At 41.2% G+C, this 16,600-nt stretch overlaps 1 protein-coding gene across 12 annotated transcripts in view; it reads right to left on the bottom strand.

Annotated features, from left to right (window-relative positions):
- ERG (ETS transcription factor ERG) overlaps positions 1-16,600 on the bottom strand; it is a 368,978-nt gene that overhangs the window by 57,230 nt on the left and 295,148 nt on the right. For all 12 annotated transcript variants that reach the window (XM_029603434.1, XM_029603439.1, XM_029603440.1 and 9 more), the window contains one exon: positions 1,035-1,186. In XM_029603434.1, the coding sequence (XP_029459294.1) occupies positions 1,035-1,186 (152 nt within the window). The remainder of the gene's footprint in view (positions 1-1,034; positions 1,187-16,600) is intronic.

The following is a 16,600-nucleotide window of genomic DNA, read 5'->3' as shown; positions in this document are numbered from 1 at the left end:
CATTTGATAAAGAGCATTTACTTTATGGTAAACATTGTTTTTCATGTATGATAGCTTTATTGCGGCTTAGTACATTTTCTTCTAGTGGTGAAAGTACAAAAATACTTGCATGTTATCTTTAATCCATCGAGCATGTATCTTACAGTTTTCTCACATTTCTACCACTAGTTAGTGGGAAAACTAATATATTATATTCTTATTCAGTTTCTTGATGTAGTGAATTTTTTTCTGTCATGAGCAGGTCCAGCTCTTAGAGATGTGAAACATAAAACAGATGTGTGTTAGCATCTTAGATACCCGCGGTATCTTGGGTGTTACAATTGGAGCCTTCCAAGAATAAAACCATGCCCCGTCCACTCCCTGCCATATTGGTTTCCTCACTCCTGCAATCTACATACCTACATCTATGTCAAGCCATATTTTAAAAGCAGCATGGCTCAACGAATAGTGCTGCTACCATGTGACAGGGGCCGACCAATGGCACCAGTAGCCCCTGTGACATAGTGAGGGCAAAGGCTATCAGTGCCATTTTGACAGCCCGAGTGAGGGAGATCTCGCCAGGACCCCGTTGGACCACCAGGGACTTTTGGTAAGTCTTGGGGGGGTCAGGAGGGTGGGGAGTAAATTCGTTAGATAGGCTGTATTCGTGGGGGTTCGCCATACATTTCGGGACCCCACGAATACAACAAATAGGGACATATACGTTGCGGATTGCCAAATCGTCGAAAACGAATGCACACCCCTACCTCTTTATATAGACTTTTAAGAGGCCTCATTCTATGCAGCTTTTCACAATTAAGGTTGTCTCTTCATCAATTAATCCCACTTTAACTCACCTCATTGTTTTAACTCATTGCTTCTTATTTGTTTTTTGATGTATGTCTCGTGTATCCACCTTGACTAAATTGTAAGCTCCAAGGAGTAGGAATTGTCGATTATATGTCTCTGTACTGTGCTGCATAAATGTGGTATGCACTAAACAAATGATAATAATAATAATAATAATATTGTTAGTTTTTTGTTGGCTCTCTAACCTGCTGGAACAATGACTCTTCGCTCATTGGTTGTCATATTTGGAGGTGGGACATGTTTCTCCTCCATGTAGCTGCCATAGTTCACACCAACGTTGTCCGAGCCGCTGACCATCTTCCCTCCCTTTCCCATGCTGCAGTCATCTGGAGAATTCCTACGAAAGAAAAAGGAAATGGGCATGTTTTGATATATCCCATTAACATGTTATATCAGATGCCATCTTCATACCAGTAAAACATATTGGATGCCATCTTTCAATAGCAAGGCTTACAATTCTACCATTTCTCCAAAAGACAGAAGAATTCCATGACATTGTGAGTTTTGTGAGCTTTCTAATAGCCTTTTTGAACATCAAATCCTAAATTCTCTGAAAACCACTGCAAGTCTAATAAAACATTTTTCAACTTTGAAAACTTAAAAACTCTCTCTCAGCTTTCTCTACCCATTGTTTGCCATGCCAGCTTCTCTATGACCATGGAATGCCACGCTGCCCTTCAGTACTTGATGTGATGCTGGGTGTCTTGGGGCATTTTCAATCAGTTCTTAATTACAGAAGGGAGCACAGGCATCTGGGAAAGCTCTTCCATTGGTTGGAGAACGTGGAGCACAGAGTATGGAGAGCTCTTTCATTGGTTGGAAGACATGGAAGGGAGCACAGGCAGCATGGGGAGCTCTTTCATTGGTTGGAAGACATGGAAGGGAGCACAGGGAGCATGGGGAGCTCTTTCATTGGTTGGAAGACATGGAAGAGAGCACAGGCAGCATGGGGAGCTCTTATGTCGTTTGGTGGTAATAGAAGGGAGCACAGACATCTAAGAGTGTATGTTGGTTACAGGTTGTGGAAGGGAGCACAGGCAATTGGGAATACTCTGAAGTTGGCTAGAGGTTCTGGAGGAGAGCACAGATAGCAGAGAGAGTACTTATGTTATGTTACACTTATAAACTACCTTTCTCAAATGAAAGTTCGACCCAGAGTGTTTTATACAAAAATAAAATACAATAATCACATACATAGTAATACTGAGTATATCAATAAAATGCAATAATATATAAATAACCTAGGATATATCCCTAAAATATAAATACATCAATAAGTACAATAATACATTCTGGAACCGTAACTCAAACCAACCCTCTCTCAAGATAAATAAATGACTTAGAAGGACAAGGTGAGTTGCTCAGATGAGAAACCACTATTTTAACTCTCATAATTCAAGAATTCTGATCTCAGAAAAAGCAAACATTGCACATAGGGAGGGTAATTCTCAAAGGGACTCCTGTAAGCAAAACGGTGCATTTACCTGCAGAAATGGCCCCCACCGGGCCAATATGAGCATAAAATTATGCGCATATAGCACTGGTGGAGGTATTATGGAGGGGGCGAATCTGGGCAGGGTGCGTACTTATGCATGTGCTTTTTGATTTTGACAAGTAAGTGCATCAGTTTGCTCCCAAAACCTTTCCCCACACACAGCAGCAGGTGTAACCTTGCACAGGTATTTTTCGTGGGATAATTTTCAAAGTGAACCCATGTGCTTAAGTTTCTTTTGAAAGGTGTACAACAGCTCACAAATGCATGCGGGCTGATATAAAATTATTACCCCTGAATCGTCTGGAAATGAGGCGGCCCGGCTGATTTCCAGGCGCTGGTAAGGGATGTGTCCCTGCTTTTCCCTTTAGCGCAGAACCAGGCGGCAGTGGGACTCAAGAAAACAAGCGCATTGATCATTTTCATTTGCTTTACAAGAAGTTGAACCCACAGGGCCATGACTGGGTACTAAACTGTGCAAAAAAAAAAAAAAGTTCTTTCATTCTTTTATTTCTCCTATCGTTTAGGAGGTTTGTGGTCTTCTGTTTCCACTTGATTTTTACAGTTTTGTACAGCACTGGAAGAAAAAAGGCAGAATCGAGGTAGATGACTACCATTTTAATTTTTTTTTTTTTTTACATTTGAATTCCCTAAAACAAATTCACAAAGGCTGTGACTTTCTGTTCATGCATGCAACGTTCCATTTCCTTTTCCAATAGATAGAATAAACAAAGCTCAAAAAGAAAGCGCACACTTCTGAAATATTGAACTTCCAAATGGGGATCATGTTACGGCGACCGAAAGAGCTACACTCCGGTTTGCCTGGTCTTTGTCTCTGTTCCTATATTGCTTCATCCTATCCCTACAGTTTCTTATTTATTTATTTAGAACTTTATATACCACTTATATTACCTAAGTGGTTCGCAATAGTACATTCACAATAATTAAACATAAATATACAAACAAACACTGGCTCATAAAAATAAAAGCATAAAAATGTCTTTTGCATCTCAGCCTTATTTGCTTTGCTCATAGATCATCAGAAATAAGAGCTGTTACCTTCAGTGATTACTTACACTTCCTATTTTGTTTTGTTTGGGGAGGAGGTTTTTTTAGTCTCCTTACTAGAGTTTATTCTATGGCTATTGGTGCTATAATGATGCCCTGCATGAGCAGGGCCTGCACAGGGTTCTGATGATGATCAGCACAGCAGCAGCTTCTGGTGTACTCCAAAATTCTGAAAATAAATACTACCTCAGGAATGAGATAAAACTTGAATAGATCTTTTTATTATTAACTGAACCATCTGCAAATATTTTAGCCAGTATTACTGCTTTAATGGGACACATATTTGTAATTCATTATCTACTTTCCTTATAAGCTGTTGTCACCCTTTTCAGGGCATTCAGTCGGTTCTGTTCATATATGGCATGAGCTTGCAGTATGTTTTCATTCATAAACAGTAACATATTAACAGTAGATGACAGCAGAAATAGACCAATTTGTCCATCCAGTCTGTCTAATTATTCCTGTCAAAATTGCATCACTGTCTATTGGAATTCACAGGTATATAAGAGCATAAGAACAGCCATACTGGGTCAGACCAAGAATCTATCAAGCCCAGCATCATGTCTCCAACAGTGGTCAATCCAGGTCAGAAGTACCTGGCAGGATCCAATATTGTAGATAGATCTCATGCTGCTAATGCTCAGGGTAAGCAGTGACTTTCCCCAGTCTAGCTTGTTAATAACAATTGATGGGCTTTTCCTTTCAGGAACTTGTCCAAACCTTTTTGAAACCCAGACACTCTAACTGCCTTTAGCACATCCTCTGGCAATGAATTCAAGAGCTTAATTGTGCGTTGAGTGAAACAAATATTTTCTCTGATTTGTTTTAAATATGCTACTTACTAACTTCATGGAGTGCCCCACAACATCTGGGTGTTGTGGAGCCACCATGCAATCCAGGGGGAACCCTGGGTCCTCTAGCAGGGGATGATTTGCTTGTAAAATTTCATTTAAGATCAATGCGAGTTGTGGCACTTTTGTAACTTACTTATAACAGAGTGTTTGTTTTTGTTGTATATTAGACTAGCTGAAGTTTTGTCTATTTTATTTTTTTTTTATTAGATTATGAATGTTTTTAACTGTAAACTGTTTTGATTTATTTTTTATTTGTAAAGGCGGTATACAAACACTTTTAAATAAATAAATAATTAAAATCATAATGATCTAACAAAATGTATACCTGCTTCTGATAACATCCATAATTGTTTTTCAGTAGGTGAAGGTTTTATTTTCACTGATCACTCATGAGGGGGGGGGTGCTTCCATAATTCATGAGTGAAAACAGCAGTCAGCTCTGTAACCATTTGCCTACCCCAAGAAAATAGTGAAAATAAATCATACTCCTATATGAATGGCATTTTGTTTAAAAAGGTGATTAATTAACTCCTAATGGGGGTGGGACTGGTCTGTTTTGCCTTTATGACATCATCAGCCCCTGTGAAGCAGCTGACCCTGCAATGCCAGTTCTGTTTCATTGGCCTGACATGGTTTATTGCATCACTGCATTCCAGTTCCAGAGCAGGGCTGAGAGCTTTAAACACAAGTAAGGAGCTATTATATATCAGGCTGCCAACACACATACGGTGCCAGAACCCTTTACTGCAACAATTATTTTGGTAAAACTTCTACTGACCTCCAAACCTGCTTCAAGAGTCACATTGCCTGAGAGTGTAAACAACCAGAGCGTCACCATTTCAGAGCCAGAGCCGCACCCTTGCTTGTCTTCCCCATGGCAAAGGTACACAAGTCATAAAGAAGATGAGAAATTATCTTTCTAAAATAGTATCGCTATATACATGTGTGTGTATGTACGCGTATGTGTATCTATAGATATATATTTAATGGGAGGTTTAATTGTCCAAAGGGATTCGTGTCCCAATCCAGAGCTGGAAGGAACTTCTGGCTGCACTTTATCAGACAAAAACAAAGATAACTGTACAGGCTGGAAAAATACATAAGTGGCACCTTTATATTTAATACAACATTTGCAGGGAAATTTCAAAAAGAATAATGCACCCAATTCTAAGACTCTAGGTCTCATAACCAAAAATCGCTGCGTCTGTTTAGCCACATCTGGAAAGACTCTAACATTACAACTTTAAAAAGTCTCAGAATGATGCCGAAAGAACTGACGTAAAATCCAGCCTCTGTCAAGTTCTAACAGAAAAGAGGCAATCAAGGTTGCATGAGTGATCCCCTCACTAACATACATTTCAAATATAGCAGACAAATTATCCAAGTCTACTGGTAGGGTAACTGGATGTTGAACGATATTACCAGATTCCCTTTTAAATGGAGGTAAATAGTTGACTTTAGCAATAGGAGGGAGAGCTTGTGCCGGGATTTTTAATATTTCCAGAAAATATTTTTTCACCATATTCTTTGGTGGTTTCGTAGAACTTTTGGGAAAGTTTATAAATCTCAAGGTTTTCTCTCTAATAATATTTTCCAGCTTATAATTTAATGCTTAATTATCCTTAAATATAGTAGATTCTATCTGGATATCAATGTTAGTTTTAGAAGATTCCAATGCTAGGACCTGAGTTTCCATATCTGTACATTTAGTAACCGGAGGATTAAGTTGGGCTGTTATTGATAAGCCCAGACCTTCAATGGCTTCCTCAAATAGCCTCCAGTGTGAACTGGGTAGGTCTTACCAGGGAGAACCTCATCGAGGAAGTTGGAAGATCCACAGAAATCAGTTCTTCATCTTCCCATCTTCCCAATAACTGATGATGGCAGGAATACCCACTTCACCTCTGGAGATTAGCAATCAGGGAGCTACAGACCTCGGCTGGCTGCTGAGGAAGAGCTCGCATCGGTGTCATCGACTTGTGACGCTTCGCTTCCCAGGGTTGACGCCCACGGAGCAGCAGGGTTCGACCGGAGAGAAAGTGGTAAGAGAATCAAGAAAAGAGGTGAGTGACTCCTTTTATCACCCTTTTTCCCACTGATTCAGCCTCTAATATTGGTAGCCCATCGGGCCACACAGAGGGGAATTGGAGAGGGGGGGGGTCTACAGAGATAACCCTCTCTTTAGCCCTTCTCTTTCAGCCAGTATAAGGCATTTGCAGTGGTAAAAGCTGAGGAAAACAGAAAGATCGCCACAAGCAGAGGTGTTACGACGCCATCTTGGATCCCCTAATTCCTGTTACTATGTTTTACCTCCCCAGCTTTCACTGGAAAGTTTTTCCCCTGCATCCTATACACTTTCAGCAAAAAATATTTTCTAATGTTATTCCTGAGTCTATCTCCTTTATTTATATATTTATAGTAATTTCTAACCTGCCTAATTATCAGATATCTTTTCAGGGCACCTTGCAAGTTTACATACACATAAAAAGACAAAACAACAACATAAAAACTATAGCAGCTCAACCAAAGGCTTCATGAAATAAGTGAGCCTTCATTGTCTTTTGAAAAACCTTAGAGATGAATTTTCAGAACCACAAGTGTGTGTACATATCCGAGTGTATGTTGGCTTGCACCAATGGACACAGCCATTTTATAATCTACTCACACATATGTGCCTAAGTTATAAAATCATCTTTAAGCTCGTACATGTGTGCTCAATTTTATACAGATGTGCGCACAAATGCCGTGTCTACCGCGTAAATGGGGGGAATGTTATAAGGGGTGCACACCGAGGCTACTTGTCCTTTTCCCAGTTTGTTCTCAGTTCGCCCAGTGTAGAGACAGGACCCCCCTAGTTTTAAAGGCACCCTTCTCCCCTGTTAGACCCGACCATTAAAACCCTGCTTTTTAAAGTCCTGATTTTTCTATTTTTGGACTTACACGCCAGCAATAGCAGAAGTAAAGTTACTCGGCGGGGACCCCCGGCGTGTGCTTGTGCACTCAAGTCTTTATGCATACATCTCTTGGCCTTTCCCCGACATGCACACCCCCGCCCAGATCCCACCCCATTTTTGAACTTTTTTATTTGTGTGCATACCAGGAGATACGCGCAATCACGGGTGTTTCTTAAAATCCGTATGGTGTACACCAGCCCAAGATATGCACATATCTCCTGCCTTTGACATGCATAGGGCTTTTAAAATCCGACAGTTATAGTCCTGCAAATGTCGGATGTCCACAAGGAGACTATTCCAAATCGACGTCACCACACAAGAGAAGGCCCTATTCCTAGTTTCCTGTATTCTAATTTTAGTGACTCTAGGAACAGAGGCCCCTCAGAGCACAACATCCGGGGTAGAAGATGCCTTCAAATACTCTTGCCCTTCCCCATAGATCGTATGATGAACCAAAGATAATACCTTAAATTTAATTATTTGGCTAACTGAAAGCCAGTACAGGGACTTCAACACTGGGGTAACATGATCCCTGAGAAGGGTCCCGGTAAGCATGTGGGCAGCCGCAATCAGGATTAATCGCAATGCCCTCAGATGGCAATTAGGCAAGCCAACATATAGGATATTGCAATAGTCCAAAGCCTGAATCATGACTCTGAAATCACCCCTATCTAAAATATACTTCAAACGTCGCAATTTGTGAAGCTTAAAGAAACCAGCCCGTACTACTGCCTGTAGCTGTTTCTGGAATGAAAAGTCAGACTCCATTAATACTCCAAGATTCTTAATTACAGGCTAAATCAGGACTATCAAATCATCAAAAAAATAGATGGGCTGAAAAGCTTTGCCTCGAACCCCTAGAAATTTGAATGTTCTCTGTTTTCGTCAGATTCAGCAATAATGGCCCGCGCGCATAAAAACGGGGGTTATGCGTGTGGTTGGGCCCTGCGCACACCACGCGAATTTTACAAAGACCCCTGTTATGCGCAGAAGTGTCGAGCCAAGTTAAAAGGGCAGGCCTGGCACGCGGAGTCTACTGCTGCTCCAAAGGAGCAGCAAGGTAAAAAAACAAACAAATTATTACAGCTAGGAAAGGGTTAGGGGTCGGGGAAGAGAGGAGAAGGAGAAAGGTAGGAAGGTTAGGTAGGGGTATAGGGAAGTTCCCTCCTTGTTTGGAGCGGACTGGGAGGGAACTGGCGAAGCCTTACTCACGTCGCCGTGTATATTTATCTAAAATCCCCTCCCTCTGCGCGCAGAGCAGACCATCCGCCCACACATGCCCGCACAGACATGAAAATCCAGCACGCATGTTATAAAATAGCCACGTCCATGTGCGCGTGTCGGGAACTGCGCGCACATGGACACACGCACGCTCCTTTTAAAATCTGCCTTTCAATGATTTGAACACATCCATCTCTTCACTCTTTTTAACACACTCTGAACACACTTAGAAGTTTCATCCGTTGTCTCCCCCATAGGGAACAGCAGCTGAAAATCCTCCGCGTAAGTCATGAAAGAGTACCGGTGACAAACAAGATCCCTGAGGGACCCCGGAGCCCAGGCTGAACTAGAATCTTCAATTCCTTCCTGCTGCCACCAATTTTCCAAAAATGAACAAAACCACTAAAAACCATTCCTACAACTCCTAACTCCTCTAACCTCTGTAATAAAATCTCATGGGAAAGGGAGTGAAAGGCAGAGGATATGTCTAATAGAACAACCATCACCAGTTCCCCCAGGACAAAGTCAGCAAGGATTCTGTTCCCTGATCTTTTCTGAATCCACAGTACTGCTCATGCATAATACTATTGTCATCCATAGAATTTGCCAATTGGTTCAATACCACCCTCTCCAAATTTTTCCCTAAAAAAGGAAGAATTGTAATAGGGCGTTAGCTTGATGGTTCCTCTGGGGGCAAATGAAACTCCTTCAAAATGGAGTGCACAATCCCCTTCTTAAATTGATGTGACCCTCCTCTTTCTTCTACAGATTGATTAAATAGGGCAGTAAGATTAGTTAACCTGTCTCCCAGGTTATGCTTCTTACAGGGCACTTGCCTAAGCCCTGCCAGCCTCTGGAACTTCATATCATCATCTCTTGTTCTAGAATTTCCTTTCCACTGAAAAAGGTTTGCATCTTGTTTATTATTGATAACTTTGAGATATTTAAATGTGTCTATCATTAGGCCCTTCAGCCTCATTTCAGAGGGCTTTTGCTGCAAACTCTGCACCATTTTGATTGCCCTTTCATGGACTGCTCTACTTTGCATTATCTCCTTTGGCAGTACGGCTTTGAGAATTCCCCAGATGAAGTCTCACCCAGTGGCAAAGTCTCACCCAGTGGCAAAGTGGTCATGGTGCAATTGACTGAGAATTTTCATAAAATGACCTGCAATGTATACAGCTCTTGAGGAAATGTAAAACCAGTCAGATGCTGGAGCAAATTGGACAGAGCATGATTTTAAATCAGTTTGGAGCAACATTTTTGGTACATTTCATTTCATTTCATTTATTAAAATGTATTAATCGCTAAACACAACAGGATTGTAACAGCTGCATTTTAAAAAATTAAAACACCTGGAAAACTCTTAAGCCATCTGTGAAGGGGTATACAGGAGAAAACTTCAGAACACCTTAAAGGCCCAGCTCCAGAGATCTGGCCCAGTCTACCTATACAGCAGGGAATCCTACTCCTGGGGGAAGGAGTATAGCCTGGCCCAGGAGGGAAGAGGAGGCCCCAGGAAGAGAAGGAACCTAGGAAAGGCTCCGATTGCAAAGCTTCAAACTATTTTGCTCTTTTTCTTGTTTAAAGAACTGCTATGGTTAGCAGATCTATTTTTCTGTTGTTTATTAATAAAAGCTGATGAAAGACAAGCCAGAGTCTAGCCTGGATCTATTCTCTGGCCAGTCCCGGACCGCTCACAGTGCCACACCATTACAATGAAATACATATACAGTGGCTTGCAAAAGTATTTGACCCCCTAATAGGTTAGCAGATTTGTGTGGATTACTAATTACACTTACACAGATTATTCCAGACAGTATGTTTATTGCAAACCAGTATGCTGTAACAGTACATTTTCAAAGTCACAATTCATTACTTCTCTGCATTTTTTGCAAAATAAAATTAGAAACGGAAAAATAACAGGTGTAGATGTATGCGCATACATATTTGTATGTACCTCTGAAAATCAACCATTATTTATTTAAATACTTGTGTACTGCCAATCAGAGCTTTCTTAGCGGTTATCAACTTTACGCGAGTAAGCCTGCCTTAATTTTCAAAATCCTAATTTACAGTCACAAGTCTGTTTTGAAAATTTGGGTTAAACTTAGCGAGTATTTTGTACTCACTGTGCAGAAGTGGACGCCCGTTGATTTACCCTAGGATTTTATAAACAGGCCTTTAACTTCAATACCCCTCCTTAGGCGGCCAGCTTTCCTGAATGATGCTTTCTTGGCATATTTCTTTGTTGTTTCTTTTAAATTGTGTGCCCTATGTTATTTTGCATTTGTGAATCTTTCATTGTAACCCGCCCTGTATTTTGCAGGGCGCAGGATAGACATAATTGTGAATAAATAAAATAAAATATGAACTGTGTGGCGGGAACTGCACAGTTTTATAAAATACTGCATGGCTCTGCTCTGAAAGTGCAGGCATAGATTTCCAATGTGAGGAGAGCACATACTTCACCTGTTTTATAACATACCTGTGTATATTTTACATGCAAAAAATGTCACGTATGCATATAACCCTGATTGACAAAAAGAGGTAGGTATATTTTAAAATATGCAAGCATGCTTGAAATTACCAGCTTGCCAAAACCTCCACCAGTTCACCCAGTCCTTCTCCAGTTCACCCAGACCTCCCACCCAAAAATAGCAGAGAGCAGACCAGTCTGATTTCACTTGCCCAAATCAATTGGCGGGTGAAGAAGTATGCAGTTGGCTAATGTATTTGCATACATTTCTTACAAAATAGCAAATTCCACTCATAGCTCTAGACCCTGCCCCACAATGCCCCCCTGTTTTGCTCCGGTAAATGTGTGCAAAACCGAAAAATATGCGCGTACGTTCGATGTTTATAAAATAGCATGTACGCGAATACAATCTATTTACACGCATATATGCACGTAACCCTTCTTAATTCCATTTATTTATGGCCTTCTGAGGACCAAGCCTAGAGCCAACACGCCTTAAACTAGGCCTAATCCCATACGGTTTACAAGTGTCTTTTTTGCAAGGTTTTTTGGTACCACAGCCGGACATATTTGTTATAAGTGACATTTTTATCTCAGAAGACTGTACTTTGAATGTCTTTTCAATATAAAATCTGTTACTATAAATGCATCATTTTTAATTTGTGGGCGGTGATGGGCCAAGGCTGTAAGGTTTTCCTAGGGTGCATAATACCCTTGCACCAGCCCTGCATTCCTTTCATCCCGCTGTCTACTGGAAAGGGTTTACAGAGTTGCTGGCTTGTTCTGACGTTAACAAAGGGGTTGCGGTAAAGAAGCTTGGCCTACTTTACAAGATGGGGGCCCCGATTTACAATGTTCCACAGTTGTAATCAAATACTCCCAAATCAAGCAAGTCGAATGCTTTCCCAGCATCTAGAATAACAAGTATTTCTGGGTTTTTTTCTATAGTGCAAAATAATTGAAACCATGCATCCATCAGAAATGGTGTTGTATTAGACTGCGCTGTTGTTGGGTATGGATCCTGCTTGATTTCTGTAAATTAGTCTATGTCTTTGGCTAGACTGCTAGATTTTTTTTTTTTTTTTTTGGCAATGATTTTAATATTCAATAAAGAAATAGTCTACAGGGACCCTCTTCCCATGGGCCAAGTCAGGGCCATCCCCTCCTCCAACATCCATTTTTTGTAACAAGATCCCACTTACACTTAATCAAAATATTTTGTAAGATTCAGGATGTCTGAATCCGGGATTATTTGTAGACTGATTGTTAATCATGCCCCTCATTATTTCCTGCTACGTTTCCAATGTTTTGCTAGCAAATCCCAACCAAAGAAGAGCTGGAAAGACTTGAATGTGTGGGAGAAATGGAGCTTGTGAGTATGTATGTGTGAGCATGTGTTCATGAGAGGGAGTGTGTGTGTATGTGTGTGAGCATGTGTGTGTGAGAGAGAGCATGTGTATGTGTGAGCATATGTATAAATGGTAGTGTGTGTATGTCAGCATGTTTTTGTGAGAGGTAGCATGTGTGAGCACATGGTGAATAGAAAGGGAATGGTGAATACAACGAAAAATGTCATAATGCCTCTGTATCGCTCCATGGTGAGACCGCACCTTGAATACAGTGTACAATTCTGGTCACCGCATCTAAAAAAAGATATAGTTGCGATGGAGAAGGTACAGAGAAGGGCGACCAAAATGATAAAGGGAATGGAACTGCTCCCCTATGAGGAAAGACTAAAGAGGTTAGGATTTTTCAGCTTGGAGAAGAGACGGCTGAGGGGGGATATGATAGAGGTGTTTAAAATCATGAGATGTCTAGAACGGGTAAATGTGAATCACTTATTTACTGTTTTGGATAATAGAAAGACTAGGGGGCACTCCATGAGGTTAGCATGTGGAACATTTAAAACTAATCGGAGAAAGTTCTTTTTCACTCAACACACAATTAACCCATACCGGTTTACCGGGATAAAGGGTGTTGATATTGATATTAGGCTGTCCCCAAATTCAGGGACAATGGGTTCAAAGGGTTAAACTCTGGAATTTGTTGCCGGAGGATGTGGTTAGTGCAGTTAGTGTAGCTGTGTTTAAAAAAGGATTGGATAAGTTCTTGGAGGAGAACTTCATTACCTGCTATTAATTAAGTTGACTTAGAGAATATAAACTGCTATTATTAGCAACAGTAGCATGGGATAGACTTAGTTTTTGGGTACTTGCCAGGTTCTTATGGCCTGGATTGGCCACTGTTGGAAACAGGATGCTGGGCTTGATGGACCTTGGTCTGACCCAGTATGGCATGTTCTTATGTTATTATGTACGTAAAAGGGAGCACATGTTTGTGTGCTTGAGCATGAATGTGTGAGAGAAGCATGTGTGTGTGTGTGTGTGTGTGTGTGTGTATGTATCTGAGAGAGGAAGTGTATGTGCGTGAGAGGGCATATGTGTGTATATTTGAAAATGTGTGCGCGAGAGGGAGCATATGTGTATCTGTGAGTGTGTGAGCATGGATGTAGAACTGAATATCATCGGCATAAAGGAAGAAGGTGATTCCTAGATCAGATAGTAATTTGCATAGTGGACACATGTAGATTTTGAATAGAGTTGCGGAAAGTGCTGAACCCTGGGGGACAACAACATCACTTGGGAAGAGATCTGAAATATGGTTGCCCAGTTTGACTTGGAATGTCCTTTTTGATAAGAAGAAGGTGAACCACTTCATTATTACAACACCATCAATTCTGATTTTTCTCAGCTGATGGCATAGAAGGGAATGGTCAACCGTGTCAAAGGCAGCGGAGAGGTTGATTTGTCATTTTTTACGTGTGCAAGTGAGGTAAATTTATAATATACGCGTGTGAAGGAGATGACCAGTTTAACCAGCTCGTCCACCAGTTTGCCCAGTCCATCTCTAAGTCATCAAGACCCCCCTGGTTCTTTAGCCTGTACTCCCTTCGACTTACCCAGAATTTTATTTAGATTTCCACCTGATACATAGTAGAAGGAAATATGCACAGGGAAGAGCAGTACACACGCACTGCTTGTGTTCGTAAGTGTTGTCCTTGCCCCGGAACTCCCATGCCCCGCCCATATTCCAACCCTTTTTTAAGCGCACCAATTTCTTGATGTGTCGGCACTTGAGCATGCATGTGCAAGGTTTATAAAATAGGGTGGAAATGTACTTGCGCTATTTGCGCATGCATCTGCCAATTTCTGTATGCGCAAATCTATTAAAATTCACCCTAATACGTGTTACAATAGCCCTAAGGCCATAGGGTTCCAAGTGTCTCTTTTGCAGGGTTTTCCGGTTGGCACCACAGCAGTGCATGTACATATAATATACACGTTGCAAGTGATATTTTTACCTCAGAAAACTGTACTTTGAATGTCCTTTTTCATGGAAAACCTGTTATTATAAATGCATAACTCTTAACTGTGTGTGTATGTGGAGGAAGCCGAGGGAGACTATAAGGTTAGCATGGGGCATGTTATGGATTGTTTGTGTGTGATTTTATTATTGTCTTATTGTGAGCTGCACTGATCAATCCTGTATTGGATTTGCGGGGTATAAAAATGTGTAAATAAATAGAAATAGGGCATCGAATACTCTTGCACTGGCCATGGGTTTCAGGAGAGGAGGTGAAGACCCGGAGGGTGAAAGGTGTCAGTTTTTAAAGTTTAGGTTGCTGGAAGGACTTGGGATTTTTTTTTTTGCGGGCCCAGGACAGAAACTGAATGAAAAGGGACGGGGACAGCCTAGTAATTGTTTGCACGGGAGAGCAAAAAAGCTAGCACTGGCCCTCTGTCCATTCGTAACCCCAGTTTAGGGAACTTTAATGTGACCAGTTCCTGGGAGTTGAGACCTTTCACTGGTGACTGTAGGCTTTTTTTTAAATTGCTTGAGCACATGGTTTTATAACCAGCACAGAGGTCGCTCTTTACTGGACAGGGAAACTTCTCCCCTCTGCAGATCAGCAGCTTCCCCTAAGTGGTTTCATCCCATCAGCTTCCACCTCAGGAAAAACCGAAGTCCTGAGATAAAAAGCTCAGTCTACACTTTGCTTTGGTGGTTCCAATTATGCCAAAGTTTATTAAACACAAAAAAGGGAGGTATCCATTACAGTGCAACTTTTTCCACAGGCTTCCACAATAAAGCAGGGAGACCGAAAGAAAAATAAGTTTTAACAGCAAAACAAATCCCCCAACACAAAGAATTCATTTCTGGCAACAGCCAGCTCAGTTCATCATCAGTTCTTTCAGACTAGATCTCCTTGAAGCATACTCTTCCTTCTTTGCTTGAATCCTCATGATTCTCGCAAGGCTCTTTCAAAGAGAAACTAGGCCTTAAGCTTAGGAGTAGAATAGCTGATTTACTCCCTCCATGGAAAAATGTTGCCCCTGGCAAACCGGAAGATACAGGTGTCACTCGATGCGTGCGGGCCATGCGGATTTTAAAAGGTCTGTGGCCCCATGCAATTCTCCCGGTAGGTGGCTAAAAAAATGTTTCGTAAAAAAGGGGCGGGGCATGGGCGGGCATGGACGTTCCTGATTTTCCCAATGACACCAGCGAACACGCGCACACCGGGGTCCCTATCCACGGATCTTTACTTCACCTGTGGATGGCATGTAAGTAAGAACATTTTAAAATCTTGCCTAGTCAGCGGGGTTTTAAGAGTCAGGGCAGGTAGAGAAAAAGAAAGGCAAGCTAGCCAGGGGAGTATGGAAGTCCTATATGTTAACTGGGGAAATGGGAAAGGCCTGGGGAATGGCCTGAGGAAATAGGTATTGGTGTCGTCCTGCGCATCTATTAAAATCCCCCCCCACTTACGCACTCGAGATGGCACATGCGCACGTTGATATAAAACTGTGCGCACATGTATGCACAGGTAGCTGATTTTATAACATGCGCATTAACACGCTATAAAATCGGCACGTTTATGCCTGTGCGTGCGTGCCGGCAAACACATGCGCATCACTTTGAAAGTTACCGCTACGGAAAGCAAGCAGATGAAGGTGAAAAATTTCTGCTTCCCAGAAAAATTAGATGGCCTCTCACTCTCACTGCAACTCTCACCCTTTTATACCACTAGATGTCACCGGTGATATCATCCAGGCAAAGGGATAAATGTATTTATTTAATTCAATATACACCCTCCACCAGTGAAACAAATACAGCCTATTTTTTTCTATAAGTAGAGGTTAATTAAGGTTTTCATAGAGATTAAGTGGCTCAAATAAAATTTGAAAATGGACCATTTGGGGCCAGTATCACACATAAAAATAAAAAGACAATGGAGACCATAAAAGGTCTGAGATCCGTATCATTACCTATTGATTATAGGTAGTGAAAGGGTGCCAGGCAGCATAAAAACTTTGCTGCTACTTGATCTCTAACATAACATAATTTACTGTTTACAATACTTTGTACGGCAAGGCTGCCTGTGGAAATTGTGTGTAGTGTGTCTAAAAAAGATTGACAGTTTGGCTAAGGAGTAAATAGCTAACTGCAAGCTATTATCAAGGACAACATACACAGTCAGCTTCTGTCTCATAATGAGAAACATTTTCTCATGTTTTTAATGTCTTTCCTTAATGAGGCAGTCCAAAACCAGAATAAATTAAATGTGTTTTGTTTTATTTTTAAATCCAAGCTCATGCTGGGAAAACTGATAAAAGTACTGCAGAGA

This window comes from Rhinatrema bivittatum, chromosome 5 (assembly GCF_901001135.1).
Source record: "Rhinatrema bivittatum chromosome 5, aRhiBiv1.1, whole genome shotgun sequence".
NCBI classification, from domain to species: Eukaryota; Metazoa; Chordata; class Amphibia; order Gymnophiona; family Rhinatrematidae; genus Rhinatrema; species Rhinatrema bivittatum.
This window is presented reverse-complemented; position numbering and strand designations above follow the sequence as displayed.